Genomic DNA, 26318 nt, shown 5'->3' on the forward strand with positions numbered 1-26318 from the left:
ATTATCCTCCACTTTCATTTAGTCATTATTAAAATCCTTTAGTTTTCATAAGCTTAATGTTTTGTGGATTATTTTTTCTTCAAGTAAACTAAGATGCAATGGTGATCCACCACATTAAGTGATACATGAGTCACAACTCACTGCTAATAATATTTAGTATATTTTAACTATAAAATATTTAAGGGCAAAGGCCTCATGCTACAAGGTAGAATGACTAACATATAGGTTAGTGCAAAAGCATCATTTTAACGTAGCCAAATTAATTTATTAATTTTAATAAAGTAGTTAAATTAATTAATTAATTTGGCATCGTTTTGGTTATATCTCATATTGTAAATGCCTTCACAATGAGTTGCTGTGTTATTTTACTACCTCAAATACCATAGAGAGAAGCCAACAAGCTTTGAAACGGCGGTATCCACTGAGAATAAGTAACAGTAGTCTTCTCTACTGATGAAGTGTTACTTATTCGAGGTAGTACAATACCATGGCAACTCGTTGTGAAGGCATTCACAATATGAGATATAACCAAAATGATGCCAATTTAATTAATTTAAGAGGCCTCCGTAGCCTAGTGGTCAGGCACGCGGGTGCATAAGTATGCGTGCCTTGAGTGACCGGGGTTCAAGCCCGTGACTACTGAATACGGTGCTGTTTCTTGTATTCTAGCTATCTTGTGAACTCCTCTGACCGTTTGTTCATCCAATAGTATAAACAGAAAATTTATTTATTTTTACTTTGGTAGATTTGGTAATTTGGCTAAGTTAAAATGATGCTTTTGCACTAACCTATATGTCAGTATATTTTAACTTTAAAAAAATCAGTCATCAATTTTGTTTATTTTAAACTGGTCATTCAAGTATTTGAAAGCACTCTTTGGGTTGGTTTTTTTACCCTCTGGACAAGGTTTCATATGGTTTTCAATTTTTTAAATGGCTTACACCATTTTCATATTAGAATGAACCATGTCGCACCTTTTATCCAAGTGTGACTCAACTGAAAAACACTGGGCTAATGTAATATTTGAGAAACAACAGTAATTTTGTTGTAGCATGAGATGAATCTCTCCTAATAGTTTTGAGTAGGATGCAACAAGAATGTTTGCTAATGCTATCGAGGCAGTGTTAGGTGGGTCGGAAAACTGCTAGACTGAGGGGATACAAGGACTAATAGATTAACAGTAGCCACTGGCAGAGGTGAAAGTGATTCTTGCACTGCTTCTATTGGAATGAGCAGAAGCCTGGAAAACAAAATTCAGGATGTTTCAGAAACTCCTTGGAGTCATTGCGGTACAAGTAAACACATGGGTTGTGTTAGGGTAGAAAAGAATGGGAACAGGTGCATGTATACTTGTGTATACACCAATGCTAGAAGTTTGGTAAATAAATTTGATGAATTTGAGGTATTGCTCAAAACATCAAAGGCAGATATTGTTGGGATTTCAGAGACATGGTGTCACAAAGATATAAGGAATGCAGAACTGGAATTTGGGGAGTACAATGTCTACAGAAAGGATAGACAGGATAGGAAGGGAGCAGGGGTTATGCTATTAGTTAAGAAATACATAAAATCCAAGGAAGTGAAGCCAGTCGACATCGCTGGACAGTGCAGTGGCGAGTCAGTTTGGTGTGACATAAGCATTGGGAGATCAAAATTGAGAGTAGGAGTGTGCTATAGGCCTAATGACTCTGAGAGTATAATAAGAAACTGTACAGGAAAATAGTGGGCCAGTAAATCAGAGAGTCTTATAATGGGGGATTTTAATTTCCCAGATACTGACTGTAATTTGGGGGCTGGTCACTCACACACCAGCAAGGCTTTTGTGGATTTATTGGATGATTGTTTTCTACATCAGCATGTTCGAGAGGCAACTAGAGGGAGTAATACTCTTGATTTGATTATCAGTAGTGATTCCTCATGCATTAAGAATCTGCAGATAAATGAACCACTAGGTGGCAGTGATCACAGTGTGCTGAAGTGCGATTTACTCAAAGAGGTAACTACCATTAGGGGAAAAGGGAAGGGTTATTGCTTTCGTAAAGGCGACTACGATGGACTGAGACACTATTTAAATTCTATATAGTGGGACCAACTGATGATGTTACCAACAGCAAATTCAAAATGGGAAGCATTCAAAGAACTTATCTTGGAAGCTACTACGCTTTACATACCGACTAAGAAATATTGTTCACAAGGTTTAGGCCTAAATGGATGTCAGATGAACTAATGAGACATATGGCAGAGAAGAAAAATGCATGGGATACATACAAATTAACAGGTGACACAGAAGCCTATGATAGATACAAGTTGATCTGTAACCAAGTTACAAAGCAGGTTAGGCAGGCGAAGGCAGATTACGAGAAATCCTTGGCAAGGGATGCAAAGAAAAACAGCAAAGAGTTCTTTACTTATGTAAACTCTAGAAGGAAGGGGATGAATCAGATTGGTCCACTTGATATCGATGGGTCAACTGTTGATGATCCTGCTCAAGTAGCTAACAAACTAAATGAATATTTTGCATCGACATTCACACATGAGGAGTTATTCAGTGAGGGGAATGCCAGAGGTGTATTCAACTCTGGCAGTAAGCTAGAGAATCTTGTAATAACTGAGAGTAAAGTGGAGGAGAAATGGTTGAAGATAAGCACAAGAAAGGCACCTGGGGTGGATGGGATCTATCCAGTTATATTAAAGATGGCAGCAAAGGAAGTAAGCAAACCCTTAACCATAATTATGAGAGCTTCCTTGGACTCAGGGGAGGTACCCATGGACTGGAGATGTCCAAATGTGACCCCAATTCACAAAGGAGGATCAAAGGCTGACACAAGTAATTATAGACCTGTGAGTTTAACTTCTGTTCCCGGAAAATTAATGGAGGCACTGGTTAAAGAAGCACTGCAGGATCATCTAGACAAGACTTCAGTTATAGCTCGGACACAGCATGGTTTTGTTAAGGGGAAGTCTTGCCTGACCAATTTGATTGGATACTATGATGAAGTCACAAAAGTACTGGATGCAGGGAATAACTTTTACATCATATATTTGGATCTTAGAAAGGCTTTTGATACTGTTCCACATGGAGGACTGCTGCACAAATTGGAGCAGTGTGGCATTGGAGGCAAATTGCTGCTATGGATAAAGGGATGGTTGAGGGGAGAAGACAGAGAGTGGTAATCAATGGACACTGCTCATCGTGGACTAATGTTATTAGTAGAGTCCCTCAAGGTTCAGTATTGGGTCCATTATTGTTTTCTGTATTTATAAATGATATTGATGATTGTATATCAAGCTTAATGTCCAAGTTTGCAGACGATACGAAGGTTGGTAGGGTTGTCAAGGACACTACTGACACTACAAATACAGCTGCGAGTTACAGGCTCCGAAAAAAACGATAAGTGTTTGCTTTTTATTTACATAATTGTTATTTTATATTGTACTTAATACGTAGTCTTATAGTTATAATTACGCTGGTTATTTTTATTTTAATTTATATAAACAGTTTTTGTAGATATACGTAATACTTTATAAAACCGTTATTTCGTTCGAATATTGCAGGAATTGTTTTTGTATATAGTGTTGTTTGTATATAGTGATAGGGAATTCAAATTTTTAATTAAGGTAGCTAGGTAGTTCTAACGTATGATTATAGAAACAGTAATACGCTTCACTGTTTCTATTAGATAGCGTAGTATTGACATTTAATTTAATTTAATTTATTGATCTTATTAATTTAAAATATCATGCCCCAAACTAGAGCAGCAAAGCAACGTGCACAAAGTGGCAGGAGTGCTGTGACTCGGGGGAGAACTGAGGGGGGCGATTCTGCAACGCATCACAGCCTAAAAAAATGTGCAACTTGTGAAATGTTTGCCGAACTCTCTGGAACGGAACGTGATATTGCCATAGGGGATATCATTGTGTGTGCGCGATGTAAGGAGTATAAGGAAATCAGGCGACAACTCAGCGTTGTTATGGGCCTATATGAGAGTTTGAAGGACAGGGTGGATGCCCTCGAAAGATCTATATTGAGGGGCCCATCAGGCTCTAAGCTGTCCACATCAACGCCAGAGCTTGCACTTGGTCATCGCGCAACACAGCGGCAGCCCCCAAGGCAGATTGCACTGGTCCCAAAGGAACTAGTAGTTGTTGGTGACTCTATTGTCAGGGAAATGGGAAACATCCTTTGTAAAAAGGATAGGTGGAACAGGACCAGGGATTGTCTGCCAGGGGCAAAGGTTGATGACGTTGTAGAGCAGATATCATCTTTTAGGGGCACAAAAGGTGATATTAGTTGTACACGTTGGCACTAATGATATTAAGAGTAGGAGACCGGCAGAATTACTTAACAAGTACAGGTCACTGATGAAAAAAAGCCGTGAATTAGGGTTGAATTTGAAAGTGTCTGCAATTCTGCCCAGACACGATAGGAGGGAGTATATGATGAGAGCCTTGTCGATCAATTCGGCCCTGGAAAGATTGTGCAAGGCTCAAGGGATAGAATTTTTTTCAGCCTGGACTGTACTTGTTAACAGGAGAGACTGCTTCTACAGGGATGGGATACACTTAAATAGAAAGGGTGCAAGAATATTTGCTGATGCTATCGAGGCAGTGTTAGGTGGGTCGGAAAACTGATAGCTTGGGGGGATACAAGGACTAATAGTTTAACAGTAGCTGTAGGCAGAGGTGAAGGTGATTCTTGCACAACTTCTATTAGAATAAGTAGCGACCTGGAGCGAGGGGTGTTGGGGGTTTCAGGGACGGATGGCAGTCATCGTGAAACAGGTGGGTATATGGGATGTGTTAGGGTGACTGGGAGTAGGAATAGGTGCATGTATACTTGCATGTATACCAATGCTAGAAGTATAGTAAATAAATTTGATGAATTTGAAGTGTTGGTCAAGACATCAAAGGCAGATATTGTTGGGATATCAGAGACGTGGTGTCACACAGATATAAGGAATGGCGAACTGGAATTTGGGGAGTACAATGTGTACAGAAAGGATAGACAGGATAGGAAGGGAGGAGGTGTTATGCTGTTAATAAAGAAAAATATAAAATCAAAAGAAGTGCATCCAGTTGATATAGATGAACAGTGCACTGTTGAGTCAGTTTGGTGTGACATAAGCACTGCGAAAGCAAAAATTAGAGTAGGAGTGTGTTATAGGCCTAATGACTTGAATGAGTACAATGAACAATTGTACAGAGAAATAGAGTGGGCTAGTAAATCGGAATGTCTTATAATGGGGGATTTTAACTTCCCAGATATTGACTGGAACTTGTGGGTTGGGCACTCACACACTAGTCAGCCTTTTGTGGATTTATTGGATGATTGTTTTCTGCAGCAGCATGTTCGAGAGGCAACCAGAGAAAGTAATACTCTTGATCTGGTTATCAGCAGTGATCATTCATGTATTAGGAATTTGCAGATAAAAGAACCACTAGGTGGCAGTGATCACAGTGTACTGACGTGGGATTTACTTAAAGATTTAATTACCATCAGGGGTAAAGGAAAGGGTTTTTGCTTCCGTAAAGGCGAGTACAGTGGTCTCCGACAGTTTTTAAATTCTGTACAGTGGGTTCAACTGACGATGTTACCAACAGTAAATTCTAAGTGGGAAGCATTCAAGGAATTAATTGTGGAAGTTACCAAAAGTTTCATACCTATTAAGAAATAATGTTCAAGGTTTAGGCCTAAATGGTTGTCAAATGAACTAATGAGACTCGTAACAGAGAAGAAAAATACATGGGATGCATATAAATTATCAAGCGACTCAGAAGCCTATGGCAGATATAAGGTAATCTGTAATCAGGTCACAGAGGAGGTTCGGCAGGCGAAGGCAGATTACGAGAAATCCTTGGCAAAAGATGCTAAGAAAAACAGCAAGGATTTCTTTACTTATATAAACTCTAAAAGGAAGGGGATGAATCTGATTGGTCCACTTGACATCGATGGTTCGACTGTTGATGATCCTGCTCAGATAGCAAACAAACTGAATGAGTATTTTGCATCTACATTCACACGTGAGGAATTATTAAGGTTTGAAAATGGCAGAAGGTTATCAAATTGTAGCAAGATACTTAATGATTTTGTAATAACTGAGAGCAAAGTGGAAGAGAAATAGTTGAAGTTAAACGTAAGAAAAGCACCTGGGGTGGATGGGATCTATCCAGTTATATTAAAGGAGGCGGCAAAGCAACTAAGCAAACCCTTAGCCATAATTATGAGAGCATCCTTGGACTCAGAGGAGGTTCCCACGGACTAGAGATGTGCAAATGTATCCCCAATTCACAAAGGGGGATCGAAGGGTGACACGAGTAATTACAGACCAGTTAGTTTAACTTCTGTTCCGGGTAAAATAATGGAGTCGCTGGTTAAAGATGCATTGCAGGATCATCTAGACAAGACTGCAGCAATAATTCAGACACAGCATGGGTTTGTTAAGGGAAAGTCTTGTCTGACAAATTTGATAGGTTATTATGATGTGGTTACAAAGGAACTGGATGCAAAAAATAATTTTGATATCATATATTTGGATTTCAGGAAAGCTTTTGACACTGTTGCGCATGGAAGACTATTGTACAAAATGGAGCAGAATGGTATTAAGGGTAAGTTGCTACAATGGATAAAAGGATGGTTAAGTGCGAGAATACAGAAGGTGGTAATCAATGGGTGCTGCTCTTCTTGGACTAATGTTATTAGTGGAGTCCCACAGGTTCGGTGTTAGGTCCACTGTTCTTTTGTATATTTATCAATGATATTGATGAAGGTATATCAAGCTTAATGTTGAAGTTTGCAGATGATACAAAGGTTGGCAGGGTTGTTAATGACAGTAGTGGCAGTGTGCTACTGCAACAGGATCTAGATAATTTGGGCAGATGGGCTAAGAAGTGGCAACTGAAGTTTAATCTTGACAAATGCAAATTACTGCATATGGGTAGAAGTAACCCCAGAGAAACGTACCAACTGTGTGGTACTACACTTAAGATGGTAGAAAATGAAAAAGACCTGGGAGTAATTATGCAGGCAGATATGAAGTTTTCTGAGCAATGCAGACAGGCTGCCAGGGCAGGTCATGGGGTTTTGTCAATGATATATAGGAATTTTGCTAGCAGGGAAAAGGAGGTGATTATCCCTCTGTATAAGGCAATGGTCAGGCCATGCCTTGAGTACTTTTTTTTTTTTTTTTTTTTTTTGATTTGGTAGTTGTTGGCGCATCGGCTTCTGTGGCCATATTGCACCTCCCAAGGTTTTTGCAGTACTTTGATCCAAGCCCGATGCGGGAATCGAACCCGCGACCTTTGGGTTGCCGGGCAGGTACTTTACCCACTCGGCTAGCCCGGTCGGCTGCCTTGAGTACTGCGTACAGGTCTGGAGGACTCATTTTAGGAAGGATGTAGATTTACTTGAGCGTGTACAGAGAAGGGCAACAAGATTGGTGAGGGGAATGAAGGGATCCTCTTACCAAGAGAGGCTTAAGTTCTGCAAACTGCAGTGGCTGGAGACTAGGCACCTGCGCGGTGATCTGATTGAGGTATATAAGGCCTTGAATGGGTTGAGCATGCTGAATTCTGATGGGATCCTTCCACTTGTTCAGATTACGAACCTAAGGGGGCATAAATTCAAATTAAGAAAAGACAGATGTAGAATAGATGTGCGGAAATTTGCCTTTAGCCAGCGTGTGGTTAATTGCTGGAACAAACTTCCATCTGTCATTGTGGAAGTTGATAGGTTGAATAAATTTAAGGAGGAACTGGACAGGCATTTGGAGGGAATGGTGTGATTATTTTTTATTTATTTTTTTTTTTGGCTGATGCTGCATAAGCTCATAACATTTGCTTTCTTGCATCATATGCCACTACTACTACTACTACTACGCTGCTGCAACAGGATCTGGAAAGGTTGAGCAGATGGACTGAGAGGTGGCAAATGAAGTTTAAAATTGACAAATGTAAAGTACTACATATGGGAAACAGCAACCCCAGAGCAACGTATCAACTCTGTGGTACTACACTGACAGTGGTAGAGAATGAAAGGGACCTGGGGGTGGTTGTGCAGGCAGTTATGAAGTTCTCTGAGCAGTGCAGACGGGCTGCAAGAGTAGCTCATGGTGTATTGTCAATGATATATAGGAATTTTTCTAGCAGAAATAATCACCTCCTTATCCCAGTATAAGGGATAAGGAGGTGATTATTGTATAAGGCAATGGTCAGGCCACACCTAGAGTACTGTATACAGGCCTGGAGGCCTCATTTCAAGAAGGATGTAGAGCTGCTGGAACAAGTATAGAGAAGGGCAACAAGATTAGTGAATGGAACAAAGGGGTGCTCTTACGAAGAAAGGCTTAAGTTTTGCATATTACAGTGTCTGGAGACTAGGCACCAGCGAGGTGATCTGATAGAGGTGTATAAAGCCTTGAATGGTTTGAGCATGCTCAATGCTGATGGGATTCTTCCTCTTGCTCAGAATAATCACCTGAGAGGGCATAAATTCAAATTGAGGAAAGACAGATGTAGGATAGACGTGCGGAAATTTGCCTTTAGCCAGCGGGTGGTTGGTTGGTGGAACAGACTTCCATCCCTTGTCGTGGAAGTTGATAACCTAAATAAGTTTAAGGCTCAGCTGGATAGGTATTTCGAACGAACAGAGGGGTGAAGTGGAAGTGGTTATGTTATTTTTTATTTATTTATTTTATTTTATTTTTTATTTATTTTTTTTTTTTTTGGCTGATGCTGCATAAGCTTGCTTTCTTGCATCAAATGCCTCTACTAATGCTAATGCAACACTATTATTATGCAAAACAATGATACTTATTAATAAATATACGTTGACCTAACCTGGCACACTTCAGGGTAAGGTTTAAAGTACTGCTTATGCATATGTATTTTTTTTTATAATATTAATCTTATAATTATAGTGCTAACTTGTAACATTTACCAGTGTCCATTCTCAAATACAAAAGTTTGTATCTTTCAATAAAATCAAAATTTCAAAAATATGAGTAATACAAGTAATCAAAGATAAGAACAATAAAAAACTGAGCTTCAGTTTTAAAGTTCAGTGTTGGTTTATTTAATTAGTAAATTCCTTTCTAGGTGACAATATCTTTTTTTTTTATCTCTCTCTCTCATTTATACCACTTCATTAAATTTTTCTTTAAAAAGAATCAGAGAATAGAGAAGAAGAGAAAAATAGTGCCTATAAATGGAATTGATCGTATACCCAAGTAATAAAATTACACATAAAAATGTTTTACGTTTTACACTGCTTGTTCAACTGTTATCATGGTGTTATAATATCCTGATTTAGAATGTCAGTTAGTCATTGGAACAAATGTATTAATTACTTAATTTAGTATGTAAAAATTAATGCATTCAGATCTGGTTAATATCACAAACTGATGCAAATCTCAAGGCCAATATTATTCAAAACAGCTTTGATAACATTAATAGATTAACTTCTTTTTTTTTTTTTTATTATGGGAAAAAAAAAAAAATAGTATAATTAGATATTAATTGAAAAAAGAAAAAATATATATACATATATACAGTGCTTTTTTAGTGACAGTACGCAACAGTACGGCATACTGGCACCTTTATTAACAATGACATGTGACATTTGGATGCAGTGCACTTCAAAATTTGTAATATTCTGCAAATTTTTTTCACATGTTTATCTACTATTCAAATAAGCTTAAAATTATTTAACTAAATTTATATATTTCACTGTCTATTGTTAAGATATTTTCTATATAAAACTGTATAACCATTTCTACAATTATAAATTACTCAGTCGGACCTCTGTTTAATTATTTTGAATTTCCCTTGGAAGTTACATTTAAAATAGTTTCCATTGAGCGAGAAAATTTTCATACAGCGAACGAATTAGGAGAGAATTAACTCAGTACGCACTGTTCGCATTTTTTACCTTCAGGCAATTTAGGCAGTTAGTGCTGCTGCACGAATTAAGAGAGCTGAAGGAATTACCATTCTACAACTTAGTGGTACCTGGTAAAAACTATCCGACCACCCATCCCACATACGGAGAAGTCGCGCTAGTCTGCAGTGAGCAGATCAAGGTGTATTCCCAATGGACTCTAGTCCACCTTCTACTGCAGTGGTGTCCAAACATTTCCTATACAGGGGCCATATTCAAAAAAATTCAAAATTAGATTTCTTTAGTGTGTTACATTTGCCATATCTTGTTGCATGTAAAAGTAAATTGAAAATATTCGAAAATTTTATTAAGTACAATACACAATTACATTTACTGAACAAAAACATTTAATGAGAATTTTTTTGATAATTAACAAAATTTAAAATGCTGTTTTAGTTCACTTTCCTCGCGGGTTGTAGGTTGGACACCATTGTGAATCAACTGTAAGCACCCCGTTCGAGAATTAGGGAAGAGTGATTTTCTTTTACCCCGACAAATAATCATCTGTTGTTTCGCGGAAGTGCGTTATTCACATTTTTCCGTAAATTTTCCCTATCTCTGTTTACATGGTCACAGTACCGGAATATCCAAATGACACTGACATTTTGGACAGTTTCAAAAAAAAAAAAAAAAAAATTCAAATTTAAGAACTAGTGACAATACCGATGACGACAGAAGGAAAACAAGGACAACGAAGGCATTAAACCTTCTAAGCATGAATTGTTGGCATTTGGTGAAAATGAAGTCAGAAAATTGTCAATTAGGTTACAGTTAAATGCAATTCGCGGATTTTGGGGGTACCTATTTGAAAAGATGGTTTCGAAAGAATTGAATTTGATGGACGCTCTGAGTATGATACCAATTTCATCGAGTGAATGTGAATGAGGATTTTCACAAATGAATCTTATTGTCAGCCCAACCAGAGCTTCGTTGATGACAAAAACAGTTTCTTCACTACTGTTTCTTAAAATTGTATGCCCACCACTGACCCGCTTCGATCCAGCAAAATATGTCGATTTGTGGCTGCTTCGGAAACGTCATTCAGCAATCTACACACACAAATAAAAGAAGTCGGCATAGGGTGTCGGATGAAAACGTAATAAAAATTTGGAATATTCTACAAAAACTTTATTATAAAATTATTTTTAGTTATGTTATTTATTTTTACTTATTATTTTTAGGGGCCAGAGTCTAACGAAGGACCCTTAAAATGTCACTCAGATATCTGCCTGTCCATCCGTCTGTCACAGCATTGTATCTCTGGAACCACTCAACCTATTGACTAGAAATTTTGCATGGGTTTGCACATCAAGTGGGCCAACATAATGCCATATTGATCGTTGTTGAAAAAAAATTTGTCTGAGAATTGGGGGGGGTTAAAATGTGAGGGGATAAAAATGTTGTCGACGGCCTATAGCTACACCATTGGAAAGAGCTCAACGAGTATGTTTAAAATATAATTTTAAAATATTTTTAAAATTAAAAATGGCGGCACCAGACAGGAAAATGTGAGTAATTTTCGTGTCCCCGACCCTATTTCGGTCGCTAATGGAGCTAAAAAAATTTTAAAATCACATCAGCTATGAGTTATTCGATGTTTATCAAGGGAAAACTATTCCGATTGAAATCTATCATTTACTTTTTGTGTTAAAATTAAAAAAACAAAATTTTATTGCACTTCGATAGCATGCTTCTATGTACTAAGTAACTCTCCTTTTGGTGACAAAAAGGTTGCTAAATAGTTAGTTATTAATTCTATAAAGGTCATTTATAAATTTTGCGAAGAGAAGTATTTTTTAACAATTTTCAAAGCTGCAGTTGTCCCGGCAAGGAGGTACTCAGAGAGCCAGTGTTGAGGCGGTGGTGGTGGAGAGGCACCTGCGCAGAGTCTTGCACGGCCCTCACCTGCCAGTCGCTTCTCCCCCGAGACTTTAATCGCTTCTTCAGGAAGAGGTCAGAGTCACTTCTCCCACCCTTGCCATTCACAACAACTGGAAAGACTCAAATAGAGAACATTTTCGTTATTTCCTAAGTTTTAGGCCAAGCCAGGGTACTAGAGACTTTTTTCAGTTACCAAAAAAGCTCTCTATTTGAGATACTACAATAACAACCATTTGTGTCATCCTGAGTGCCAGGCACTCAGTAGTTGACCGATTTATTTACTTATTTTATTCACATTTTACTTATTTTTCTATATATACTTGAATAATTAATTTATACTTAATAAACTATGTTAATATACTAAATTTGTTGTTCTCATTCCAAAAACATTACTACGAAAGTAACAATATCAGGAAAAAAAAAATTTTAGAGTACTTTTCATATCCTTTTAATTTTCAATTTTTCCTGATAGCAAAGAATGAGTACCAGCACCTATTTTTTTACAAAAAAAGCACTGCATATATATAAAGAGCAAATGAACAGATGGTGAACAACATTTATACTAATAACATTCCAGTTATTAGCATAAATGCTTGTGCTAGCTATTATTCAAATATTATCAATTACCATTAGCTCTGGTCATTGTTTGATTATCCAAAAGCCATTCAGTCATTGACTGGTGCCTAAAGACAACACTGTTGAAATGCTTTCCACCATTCACATTCCAGGTAGCCACTGCAATTCTGATCTTCAAGGGATTAGTATATTCTAGATGTCGATTACACACTGTCCTCAATATGTTGGCCGGAACTTTAAAAAAAAATAATTAAATAAAATAAAAACAAGAACATTATAAATGGAAAAAATGGCACTACCTTATAATTAGTATCATTATTAAAACAACAGAATGGAACATGGAAGCAGAGCTTATGCATATATAAAAAAATATTAATTACAAGTTTTATAATATACATCTAATGCCTCTTTAAATCTACACAAGCTCTCTACCCCTAAAAGGTAAGTGGTAACTTGTTCCAAGTTGATCAGAACAAGTCACCACTTTGTATAATAAAAAAGGAGCTGGGGGATTTTAATATATTCCAACACAAAGACAGTATCTTTCTCTCTCTCTCTCTAAAGTAGCAAGACTGCAAGGATAGTGCACGAGATACTCAATGACACAGAAATCTGTAGTAAAGACAGATGTAAGTATTCCACTATACAAATCATTGTCGAAACCACATCTTGAATATTCCATACAGGTCATCTGGCCTCTTTCTGTGGAAAACACCTTTCTATGGAAATTGGCAATGGCTAAGTATGAGAAATCACTGTCTAAGAGAGCAAAGAACAGAGACAAGTTTTTCATGTGTGTAAATACAAAGAAGAAAATTAATCAGTTTGGACCCTTGCAAAATGGTGTTGAAAAATAAGAGATAAGCCAGCTGACATTGCTGATGAAACAAACAGGTATTTCGCATAGCTCTTTATGGATGGAAGACCCTTTATGATGAAGAGAGGGGGTGTGTGAGTAATATTTATCAACATTAAATTAGCAATATTGAAATTACAGATGGTTGTTTATTAGAAAATAGTTTGTGGCCCAAGTATGAAAGGGTAATGGTACAGTGTTAAAAATGTCTTTATTTAATGTATAACACTTCAAATAGCAACCTGCAAGGTTTCATGCAGTTTCCATAATGTATTTTTTTAATTACAGGTCCTGAAGTCAACAAAGTTGTGTGAATGAGAAAAGATGGACAAAATCAGTCACCATGCAGTCATCCAATATTTGTTAAAAGCAGCTAATGGCAGAGGCAATTCATGAGGATATGGTTACAATGTTGAGGGAGCATGCCCATTCCGATTCTATGATTAAGAAGTGGGCAGCCAAATTTAAAGGGAGGGAGAGCCTGGAAGATGATCCCATGCTGTGGAAGACCTGAAACGTCCATTACTCCAGAAGTTGTTGACAATGTGCACGATCTGGTGATAAGTTATCGATGAGTGACAGTTTGGTACATTGCCAGTGTCTTGGGCAACTCATCTGAATGTTTGTACCCCATAATAACAAAAGTTCTCTACGAAAAAGGTGTCAGTATGATTGGTCCCAAAGTTGACAGCAGATCAAAAACACACAAGAGTTTAAGTAAAGTGAACATTTACATTGTTTTCAAGCAGATTCAGCAAATTTCCTTGTAAGGTTTGTGACCATGGATGACATGTGGATCCATCACTTTCAGCCAGAGACAAAGGAGCAGTCCAAACAGTGAAAACACAGCTCTTCTCCCTCCAAAAGAAGCCAAGTCAATTCCTTCTGGTGGCACGGTGATAGAATTGTTTTTTTGGGATATTGATGGAGTGTTAGTGGATTACCTTCAGAAAGGCAAGACAATCATGGGGGTATATATTGTGCAGACCTCATGAGGTGTTTACGTAAAAACATCAAAGACAAATGCCAAGGAATACTCGGCAAAAGGAGTCTTGTTCCACAAAGCCAACATGCCTGTTTAGGAGTCTGTCACTGCCATGGCAGCAATGCATGAGTACTGCATGAAATCTTGAACATCCCCCATCAGATTTTCACCTATTTCCTAATTTGAAAAAATGCCTGGCTGGCATCCATTTTCCCACTGGCAGTGATATCATTGCTGCAGTGGTGGCATTCCTGTGGTCCCAAAAAAAAACTTTCTTCATAGATGGCATCAACACATTGCAGTATCAGTGGCAAAAGTGTATTGACTCAAAAGGGGACTATGTTGAAGAGTAACATGTTACCAGACTCTTCAAATAAACCCTTCATACTCAGGCAACAAACTTTTCAAATGCTCCTCATATATAAAGATCAGCATTTGTTAAGAGACAACAATATGAATCTAACTTATATGCTATTTTTAGTTAGAAGTTAGTGTGTTCTTATAGACTTGATATCCAAAATATGCTGAATTTTTATTATGATTTTAAAATACAGCAATGCTGTAAATTTTTTTTGCAATTTTCTTATTTAATATATCAATTACCATCCCACCCCACCCCACCCCAAACATCAGTCCTCATCGGAACAACTTACCATGTAGCATTGTCATAGGTAAGAGGCAACGTGCTCGATCTGCCAATTCACTATTAAGTGCACTTCCCAGAAGAAGTATATCTATAGCTTCCTGCTTGCTGTTATCCAACAAGTTGTTCTGTATAGTCCTAACAACTGATCTAGAACCATCTTTTAGCTAGGAAAGATATTAAATATTAGAAAAGTGAGATATCTAATACAGTAAAAGCTTTTCAAAATGTGTATGACAATGTTTGAAAAACAGGCAAATGTTGTAAATGAATAAACAGTGATAAAATAGCCAAGTATTTTTTATTTATAAATCTATTACAACAATCTTATTAGTTCTAAAAAACATAATTAAAATGTCAGGTGAATTCAGTAGTCATTACAGTGAAATCAGGTCTATTACATAATGTGATACTTTGCATTAAAATATTGAAAAACATTTTCTTTTTTATTTTTTGGTCTTACATCCCAATTCTGTTTTGCAAATGGTCAGGTATTTAAAAAACTAAGCATGTAATAAGTTTATATCATTCAAATTCATGTATAAAAGTATGTTTATATCATATTCATGTGTAAAACTATTGACGGGCTTAGTACATTCATGGACTGATGATACAAGAAAATTAAAGATAAAAGAAGCCTGAAAGAAAAAAAATAAGAAAATTTATTTTTTGTTTAGCAATGTTCACTTACGCTATATTTCAGAGAGTGCATTCAATGTGCCATAAATAAATTTTCAAAATGTTAAAAGAACAACAATGTTCCAAAATCCTCAAATAATGATTGAAAAGTAAAAGTCTGAAATTCACAGCTAAAAGCAAAAAAAATTTACTTTTGGGCTGAGCTGTAAATCAGAACAAACCACAAAATTTCACCAAAAGTTTACTTCGCATACATAATCTAACTTCAAAACAAGCAATAAATAAAGCTGTATGTCAAGCTATATACAAAAATCAAGTACTGCTGCTAATAGCCAAGAGTTCAATAAGTTTGCCAAAGGAATCAATCAGTTGTTAATTTCTTGTGCTTTTTCATTTTAGGCACTTGTTTATTGGCCAATTATGAATGGCCAGCCATATGCATTACAACACAGCACTAGGGTGCTTTGTGAATGCTTACATGCATAACAGCACATCACTTGTAGTACAGTTTGACGCTTACATGTGTCAGATACAGCAAATTAATTTTAATTTGGTGTTAATTTTTTTTTTTTTTATACAGGGTGTTCCACATGTCTTGTAACCACTCTATAAAAATAAATGCAGTAGTGCAGAAACAACAAATATTTACTCATATATAATATTGAATTAAACAATCAACAAAATGATTCCTACAAGTCGAATTTATTCATAAGGACATCATGGGATTGTTCACATTTCTAAAAGCATTTTTCACAGCATTCTTCAACTGTGGTTCCATAATTTTGTTTAACAATTTTTTTGTTAAACAAAGAGACCCTTCAAAAATGCATTAGAAAAGGTGTGATGCCTAAGGAGTGGAATAATACAATCGTAGTTTTGCTATGTAAGAAAGGAGATAAATCAGAAATTGGAAATTATAGACCAATTAGCTTGTTATCCCACATCTAAAAGTTGTTCACAAGGGTCATTACTAATATATTAGAAAGAATACCTGATGAGAATCAACCGAAAGAGCAAGCTGGCTTTAGGACAGGATTCTCAACTATGGATCACCTTCATGTAATATCACAGCTAATGGAGAAAGCAAATGAATATAAAACACCATTATGCCTGGAATTTGTGGATTATGAAAAGACCTTTGATTCCATACAGCATTAGGCAATGTTTCGGGAACTGGAAAGACAGGCATAGATACCCCATATATTATGATTTTGAAGAAAATATATGAGAACACTACTTCCTTTATTAGACTAGACAAAGACATTAGCAAATTTAAAATTGAGAAAGGAGTTCGACAAGGAGAGACAATATCTCCAAAGTTGTTTACTGCTGCCCTTGAGGAAGCTTTCAGAAGATTAGACTGGTTGCAGAAAGGAGTCAATGTGAATGGAGAGTACCTAAACCATTTACGATTTGCAGACGACATTGTGGTCATAAGCCACGATCCCAAAGAATTAGAGGAAAATCTTAATCAGTTATGCAGAGTTAGTAAGGATTTTGGATTAAAGATGAATATGGCTAAAACAAAAGTAATGATGAACAAGTATGCCACAGAAAGGGATATAATGATTGAAGGAGCAATAATTGAAAAGATGGAGTCGTATACTTATCTTGGACAAGTCATTAGCTGTAATAATAATAAATGGCTGGAAGTCAAGAGAAGAATAAATTTTGGATGGATAGCATTCAGGAAATATAGTCACATACTGAGGAGCAATATCCCAATTTGTCTGAAACGTAAAATAATGAACCAATGTATACTCCCCACCATGACTTATGGAAGTGAAACTTGGGCACTCACCAAAAGAATGGAAGAGAAGCTGAGAACTACACAGCAAAGAATGGAACGAATCATATTGGGAATCAGACTGTTAGATAAGAAGAGAAACACATGGATTAGGCAGCAAACTCAAGTAAAGGACATTCCTATCAAAACTAAAGAACTAAAATGGCCTTGGGCAAGACACAGCTCAAAGACATGATGACAGATGGAATAAGAAAATAATAGAATGGTACCCAAGAGGAGCTAGAAGAAAACCTGGAAGACAACGACGGAGATGGACAGATGAAATTCATGAGTTTGTGGGTAGTAAATGGATGGCCATTGCACAAAACAGAAGGAACTGGAAAGTTGCTGGAGAGGCCTTCATCCTGCAGTGGATTGAAAATGGCTGATAGTGATGATGATGATTAGTTGCAAAAGTGCCAGAACAATTCAGGAGCACATATTGAATATCTGATCTGTGATGGATCAGATAGAATTAAATATATTGCAAACCAATGTACAAATTTGTCCTACACATATTTTAATTTAATGACTAAAACAAGATAACAAAAGGGACACTCAGACACCTATAGATATCCCCTTTGTGGGAAGATTGGTCTACTATCAATCCAGCAAATGACTCCAAAATATTTTATTACAAGGAAACCATCACATTATCTCACGGAATCACTCAGACAACAAATCATTATTTTTAATCCGCATAAACAATCTATAAAAGTTACTCTAATTATCTGAAAATTTTGAATATTTTGTGAATAAAAAAAAAGTACAAAACAAGTTCATCAAAACTAGTAGAAATGTGTCATTAATTAGCATATGTAAACATGCTAATTAATGACACACCTAATTAATGACATACCTTGGATTTTCCTTCTAAAGCTCCAGTTCCAGCATATATTTTGCTCACTTGATCTCCATTCTGAACCCACATTTGACGAAAAACCTCTTCAAATCGAGATTTCATTTGAGGCTTATCTCCAAGTCCAAGACAGGAGAGCTGCTCTGAGAGTATCTGATTGTTTTAGGATAAGAAGTTATCAATATTTTATATAATTGAATATCATGAACAGATAATTTATAACCTCAATTTATATAAATTATTATATTAATCTCTATAAATTGAATTTAAGTTCAATTTTCATTATTTCATAACTTAAACTAACAACTTTGATTATTCTAAAATGAAAAAATTAGGCTCAATCCTGACATATGATGATGCAAGTTGAGGTTTGCATCACCTCATGTCCAGTCATTTAGATTACCTAGTTTGCAACACTAAAATATCATATTCATAGCAGCAGCTAAGTTTATATTCTTGCTATATATAGCTTGGGACTCATAGATGCCACTTAGAAACTTTAAAAATCTGAATTCTTAAAGATTTTGATACTGATTGTTAAGGCTGCCAATATGCTGAACAATATCCTTTTGCTTAGAATGACATTTTCATACTTCTTTGTGGGGGGGGGGGAGATTCATGGGGAAAATATTTATCAGCTTTAAGATACTACACCTAATACAAGGTAAAATCAAAAAGTTTCAGGAATAAATTTTTATTTAACGATCAGCAAATGTGTTACAATTACTGACCTCAGCCAGATGTGCAAGATCTTCCAGACCCTGAATTTTAAACCCTCTGTAACACATTTATGAAAATTTCTTGCTGATTTTTTACTGGTCAATTAGATTATCTAGATTGCAACGCTAAAATATCACATTCATAGCATCATTAACTATAAACACACAAAAAAAAACCATCACTTATTCTATTTTATTTTGCCATGACTACAATTTTAAAAAACTTATAATGTGACTGCTAGTAGATAAATTTCCTTGATATTCTGTTACTAGATGCAGAATACACTGAATAGGGAATGTATAATAATTTTTTTGTTCAGAATCATTGTGAGAAGCATGCATTTTTTTACCACTTTTCAGAAGCTTATAACACAGCTTCCAATAGATATTTTTTCTAGAAATATCCTTTAAAGATAAAATATTCTTCCAGGAAATGTGTTGTACTAATGTTGTTTTTGAGAAACAATTCTATGTGAGTAACATAAACTCCTTTCTTTATCCAGTGCAAAAATGTGTTTTCTATTTGGCACAAGTTTTTGTAATTTATAATGACGATTCCAACATATGAATTTTCTTGAAATTTTGTTAGTAGATGATAAACACACTGAAGAAGGAATATATATTATATATATTTTTTTTTTTTTTTTTTTTTCTCAAATTGATGCCAATCAGAAGTTTATAACAAAGCTTCCGATAAAGATTTTTTTTTTTCCTTGAAATTTTGTTACAAGATTAAACACAATGTGCAAGGCTCAAAGGGTAGAATTTTATTCAGCCTGGTCTGTACTTGTTAACAGGAGAGACTGCTTCTACAGGGATGGGATATACTTAAATAGAAAGGGTGCAAGAATATTTGCTGATGCTATCGAGGCAGTGTTAGGTGGGTCGGAAAACTGCTAGTTTGGAGGGATACAAGGACTAATAGATTAACAGTAGCCACTGGCAGAGGTGAAAGTGATTCTTGCACTGCTTCTATTGGAATGAGCAGAAGCCTGGAAAACAAAATTCAGGATGTTTCAGAAACTGCTTGGAGTCATTGCAGTACAAATAAACACATGGGTTGTGTTAGGGTAGCTAAGAATAGGAACAGGTGCATGTATACCTGTGTATACACCAATGCTAGGAGTTTGGTAAATAAATTTGATGAATTTGAGGTATTGCTCAAAGCATCAAAGGCAGATATTGTTGGGATATCAGAGACGTGGTTTCACACAGATATAAGGAATTCAGAACTGGAATTTGGGGAGTACAATGTCTACAGAAAGGATAGGAAGGGAGCAGGGGTTATGCTATTAGTTAAGAAACACATAAAATCCAAGGAAGTGAAGCCAGTCGACATCGCTGGACAGTGCAGTGTCGAGTCAGTTTGGTGTGACATAAACATTGGGAGATCAAAATTGAGAGTAGGAGTGTGCTATAGGCCTAATGAATCTGATGAGTATAATAAGAAAATGTAAAGGGAAATAGAGTGGGCCAGTAAATCAGAGAGTCTTATAATGGGGGATTTTAATTTCCCAGATATTGACTGGAATTTGTGGGTTGGTCACTCACACATTAGCAAGGCTTTTGTGGATTTATTGGATGATTGTTTTCTACATCAGCATGTTCGGGAGGCAACTAGAGGGAGTAATATTCTTGATTTGATTATCAGTAGTGATTTTTCATGCGTTAAGAATCTGCAGATAAAGGAACCACTAGGGAGCAGTGATCACAGTGTGCTGAAGTGGGATTTACTCAAAGAGGTAACTACCATCAGGGGTAAGGGGATGGGTTATTGCTTTCGTAAAGGCAACTACAATGATCTGAGACTATTTAAATTCTATATAGCGGGACCAACTGATGATGTTACCAACAGCAAATTCAAAATGGGAAGCATTCAGGGAACTTGTCTTGGAAGCTACTAGGCTTTACATACCAACTAAGAAATATTGTTCAAGGTTCAGGCCTAAATGGATGTCAGATGAACTAATGAGACATGTGGCAGAGAATAAAAATGCATGGGATACATATAAATTAACATGTGACACAGAAGCCTATGATAGATATAAGCTAGTCTGTAACCAAGTCACAAAGGAGGTTAGGCAGGCAAAGGCAGATTATGAGAAATCTTTGGCAAAGGATGCAAAGAAAAACAGCAAAGAGTTCTTTAATTATGTAAACTCTAGAAGGAAAGGGATGAATCAGATTGGTCCACTTGATATCAATGGTTCAACTGTTGATGATCCTGCTCAGGTAGCTAACAAACTAAATGAATATTTTGCATCAACATTCACACATGAGGAGTTATTCAGCGAGGGGAATGCCAGAGGTGTATTCAACTCTGGCAGTAAGCTAGATAATCTTGTAATAACTGAGAGTAAAGTGGAGGAGAAATGGTTGAAGATAAGCACAAGAAAGGCACCTGGGGTGGATGGGATCTATCCAGTTATATTAAAGGAGGCAGCAAAGGAAGTAAGCAAACCATTAGCCATAATTATGAGAGCTTCCTTGGACTCAGGGGAGGTACCCATGGACTGGAGATGTGCAAATGTGACCCCAGTTCACAAAGGAGGATCAAAGGCTGACACAAGTAATTATAGACCTGTGAGTTTAACTTCTGTTCCAAGAAAATTAATGGAAGCACTGGTTAAAGAAGCACTGTAGGATCATCTAGACAAGATTTCAGTTATAGCTCGGACACAGCATGGTTTTGTTAAGGGGAAGTCTTGCCTGACCAAATTGATTGGATACTATGATGCAGTCACAAAAGAGCTGGATGCAGGGAATAACTTTGATATTATATACTTGGATCTTAGAAAGGCTTTTGATACTGTTGCACATGGAAGACTGCTGCACAAATTGGAGCAGTGTGGCATTGGAGGCAAATTGCTGCTATGGATAAAGGGGTGGTTGAGGGGGAGAAGACTGAGAGTGGTAATCAATGGACACTGCTCATCGTGGCCTAATGTTATTAGTGGAGTCCCTCAGGTTGTTCAGTGTTGGGTCCATTATTGTTTTCTGTATTTATAAATAATATTGATGATGGTATATCAAGCTTAATGTCCAAGTTTGCAGACGATACAAAGGTTGGCAGGGTGGTTAAGGACACTACTGATGCTTTGCTGCTGCAACAGGATCTGGAAAGGTTGAGCAGATGGGCTGAGAGGTGGCAAATGAAGTTTAACATTGACAAATGTAAAGTACCACATATGGGAAACAGCAACCCCAGAGCAACGTATCAACTCTGTGGTACTACACTGACAGTGGTAGAGAATGAAAAGGACCTGGGGGTAATTGTGCAGGCAGATATGAAGTTCTCTGAGCAGTGCAGACGGGCTGCAAGAGTAGCTCATGGTGTCTTATCAATGATATACAGGAATTTTTCTAGCAGGGATAGGGAGGTGATTATTCCCTTGTATACGGCAATGGTCAGGCTGCACCTTGAGTACTGTATACAGGTCTGGAGGCCTCATTTCAAGAAGGATGTAGAGCTGCTAGAACGAGTACAGAGAAGGGCAACAAGGTTAGTGAACGGAACGAAGGGTTGCTCTTACGAAGAAAGGCTTATGTTTTGCAAATTACAGTGTCTGGAGACTAGGCACCGGCGAGGTGATCTGATAGAGGTGTACAAAGCCTTGAATGGTTTGAGCATGCTCAATGCTGACGGGATACAGTCCCTTGCTCAGAATAATCACCTGTGAGGGCATAAATTCAAATTGAGGAAAGACAGATGTAGGATAGATGTGCGGAAATTTGCCTTTAGCCAGCTGGTAGTTGGTTGGTGGAACAGACTTGCATCCCTTGTTGTGGAAGTTGGTAGCCTAAATAAATTTAAGGCTCAGCTGAACAGGTATTTCGAACCAACGGAGGGGTGAAGTGGAAGTTTTTTTTTTTTTTTTTTGGCTGATGCTGCATAAGCTTGTTTTCTTGCATCATATGACTCTACTAATGCTAACAAACATCCAAATAAGGTGCTATAATAGTAAGTAAGGGTGCTATAGTTACTCATAGAGAATTGCTTTTTTTTTTTCCCAAATAACAATTCCATATTAGTACCAACCACAAACATATTTTTTTATTCCATGCACAATGTGATATTTTCTTTTTGACACCAATTTTTGCTATTTATAATATGACATCCAATAACAGATGAAGTGCCTTGAAATTTTGTTAGATAAAAAACAAATATAATGATATGGGTTTAAGAATCAATGTCAACAAGACTAAATATATGACTGTGAGTAAATCTCCAGTAAGCCAAGTCCAGCTATTATTGAATGGAGCTCCAATGGATAGAGTGACTCATTTTAAATACCTTGGTAGTTGGCTAAATGCTGATTTAGATCCGGAAGCAGAAATAAAAGCAAGAATAGAAGTTGCAAGAAATGCCTTTACAAAATACAGAACACTGCTGTGTCACAAAGCTCTAGATCTGTCAATCAGACTGAAATTTGTTAGGTCCTATGTGGACCATACTATTATATTCAGTTAAAACTTGGATGCTGAAAACATCAATCATGAACAAAATAGGGCCTTCGAAATGTGGATCTACAGATGCATGCTAAAAATATCTTGGTTAGACAAAATCACCAACATTGAAGTCTTGAAAAGAGCAGGAAGAAAATGTGAATTGCTGAGCTTAGTGAAGAGAAGGAAAACTGCCTACCTAGGACACATCCTTAGAAATGTGAAATATAAATTGCTTCAAGTAATAATAGAGGGAAAATAGAGAGAAAGAGAGGAGTGGGGAGGAGGAAACTTTCTTGACAGAAAAACATCTGCAATTGGACTGGCAGATCAGCTGAGGATCTTTTTCATCTTTCCCAAGACAGAGAGAAGTACAGCGTGGTGATCCACGATGTACTTCTCTAGATTTTTATAACTGCTAAAACTTCATTTTAATAAATTTCTAGTCATCCTTTAATGTGAAGCTGTTGTGTAATAACTCTGTTAATTAATGTAAATTGCTATGCTCACATCCTGCCCTAGAAAACCAATAAAATTAAAAACTGCACTCATATACTCACAACAATTCATTAAGTTGAATTTCAATATTTCATAATTTGGTGCATAACTCATTTACAAAAAGAGAAAATTTTGGGGGGAAAAGCATATATATACATGCATATAAAAATACAATATAAAACAACTAAATATAACTTACTTCTAATCCAATAAATGTCTGCACTGAATTAGTCCTGTCTAAACAATCAAGGCAGTTTGTCCTAAAAGTACCTATCTGATACCTAAATTAGGGAAACATTTTTGTAATTAAATATATCTGGTAATGGAACAGACAAAATAACTATCTATGTATATAAATCTATACTACTGAAGAAATACTACTGAATAAATTTCAACCTGAGAAAATTTTTTAGCTAAGGTTAAATATTTCCACCATTATCATCTAGCTATTACAGTCTATCCCACATATACTTGTAGTTATATATATATATATATATATATATACACACACACACAAACTGGTCAAAACATCAGAAACCTTTATCAGAAAATTAACTACAGTCTTGTAAGCCAAACAGTAGCAGTGGATAAGGTAACATTATGTCAGCACAGCACATGTACTTCAGACACTGCTTAATAAAAGAAGACTGAGGTACATGCACTTCCAAATTGGAAAGGAAAATGAAAGTTGTTGATGAGTTGCCACAGGTGCATAGCAATTTAATATGATAAATTATAATGGTTACCAGGGTCTAAGACCCTGTACCACTGCTCAGTAGTCCCATTTACAAATCAATCGGTTTGTAGCATTATCCCATCAAGGTATGGAAACTGTCATAACTCACTTAATGACAGATTCAGCAACAGAACACTGAGCATACCAAGGACTGTATATAGGTCCCCTTACATTATCCAAGATGAAAATATTATAAGAGTTCCTATGCATCACAGAAGGATATACAAATCTCAACATAAACCAGTTCCTACTAGATAATGCAAGACTTTTAGGCTGATAACTATTACGCCTAAAATGTTACAAGAGTTTCTATGCATCACAGAAGGATATACACGTCTCAACATAAACCACTTTCTACTAGGTAATTCGAGACTTTTAAGCTGATAACTATTGCACCAAATGTGCCCATAAACAACTCAAAGAATATGACAGTGAGACACAGCACTCACCATTTTCCGAGTCGGCATCTTCCATGGTGTCTAAAATCACCAGTTCTCAAAATTACAGAAAATTTGCGGGATGTACTTGATTGGAATGTCTGAGGGAATGAACTCTGATACTCCTATACCAGTGATCATGCAACAGTATGTGCATCTGCCATAAGAACAAAGTTTCCCAATGTTGTAAAATTGACACCTACTTCCGAAAAAAAAAAAAAAAAACTGCAACTACAACAAATAACTGAAACTGCAATCAAAAAGTTTGGTGGTTGATAGATTTCACCATTATTTTATAAAGAGTAGCAGTAAATGAAATGGAGCAATAATCTGTCACCCTTTTAGGAACTGGATGGATATGAGCAAATTTTCAAACAGAAAGAAAACGGCAGAGAAATAAATGTAAAAATGTGACCGAAGAGGAGCAGAGGTTTTAAGAAAAAGTGTAGAAATTCCATCAGGACCTGGGCTCTCTTAGCATTAAGACTGTTCAGAATTCTTATATCTTTCTGTTGGAAAGACCAAAGGAAGAACTGAATGGAGTATATCTGATATGATAGGAGGCAATCTGCAAGATCACTGATACAAGAGTTGGCAGACTGTAGATGCAAATGGATATGAGACCATGTGTATTTGTGAAATGAATAAGGAAATTTTTTGGAGGTTTAATCTTTTTGCAGATAAATTTGTTCTATTCGAAATTACTTTATGTAATTATTTAATGAAATTACTCTACAAAAACTATAAAATTTCTCATCAAAAATTACTCTCGTATAACTGTGTTTTTATATAGGAAGATTAAGTTTCGGTCATTAATCTTGAATCAACAAAATTTGCACTGCAATTGAAAGGTGCAGCACAACCGTTGCTGTGGTTAATTCTCTATGGTTAAGAGGTTGCTATCCACCTATAGCAGTGAGGTTTAGCAACCAATCATCCTTATCTTGTTACACTAAAAGCATTTTCATGCTCTGAAATCTCTGCCAAAGCTTGCATTGTGACTTTTCAGTTCATCTGGAGTCATCTAGATAACTTTTTCTGTGACAGGTCATCCTCCACATTTCCTCTCAGAAGGTAAATACTGAACCTGGAAAATCCTTAAATATAATGAATACAGAGTTTAAGTATACAGTATCAACTTTTTAATGGATGCAATGCAGTTACATTCAATAAATCCCAATCCCAAACATAATTTTGGGGATACATTCTTTTAGGAAATAAATCTGCGATATTAACAAATTTATTTATTTTCAAGGTGAGAGATATGCATGTATGCATATATATATGCATATATATTTAAAAAAACATTTTAATATTATCTGC

General features: G+C 36.4%; 1 protein-coding gene across 1 annotated transcript in view; it reads right to left on the reverse strand.

Annotated features, from left to right (window-relative positions):
• Synj (synaptojanin) overlaps positions 1-26318 on the reverse strand; it is a 190679-nt gene that overhangs the window by 68524 nt on the left and 95837 nt on the right. Inside the window, exons 9-12 of the mRNA XM_090373799.1 lie at positions 24022-24103; positions 18160-18312; positions 14886-15042; positions 12443-12625 (exon numbers count right to left, since the gene is read on the reverse strand). Coding sequence (XP_090229925.1) covers positions 12443-12625; positions 14886-15042; positions 18160-18312; positions 24022-24103 — 575 coding nt within the window. The remainder of the gene's footprint in view (positions 1-12442; positions 12626-14885; positions 15043-18159; positions 18313-24021; positions 24104-26318) is intronic.

The sequence above is a fragment of the Mastigoproctus giganteus genome, chromosome 5 (genome assembly GCF_048544385.1).
Source record: "Mastigoproctus giganteus isolate SK-2022 chromosome 5, ASM4854438v1, whole genome shotgun sequence".
Lineage (NCBI taxonomy): Eukaryota > Metazoa > Arthropoda > Arachnida > Uropygi > Thelyphonidae > Mastigoproctus > Mastigoproctus giganteus.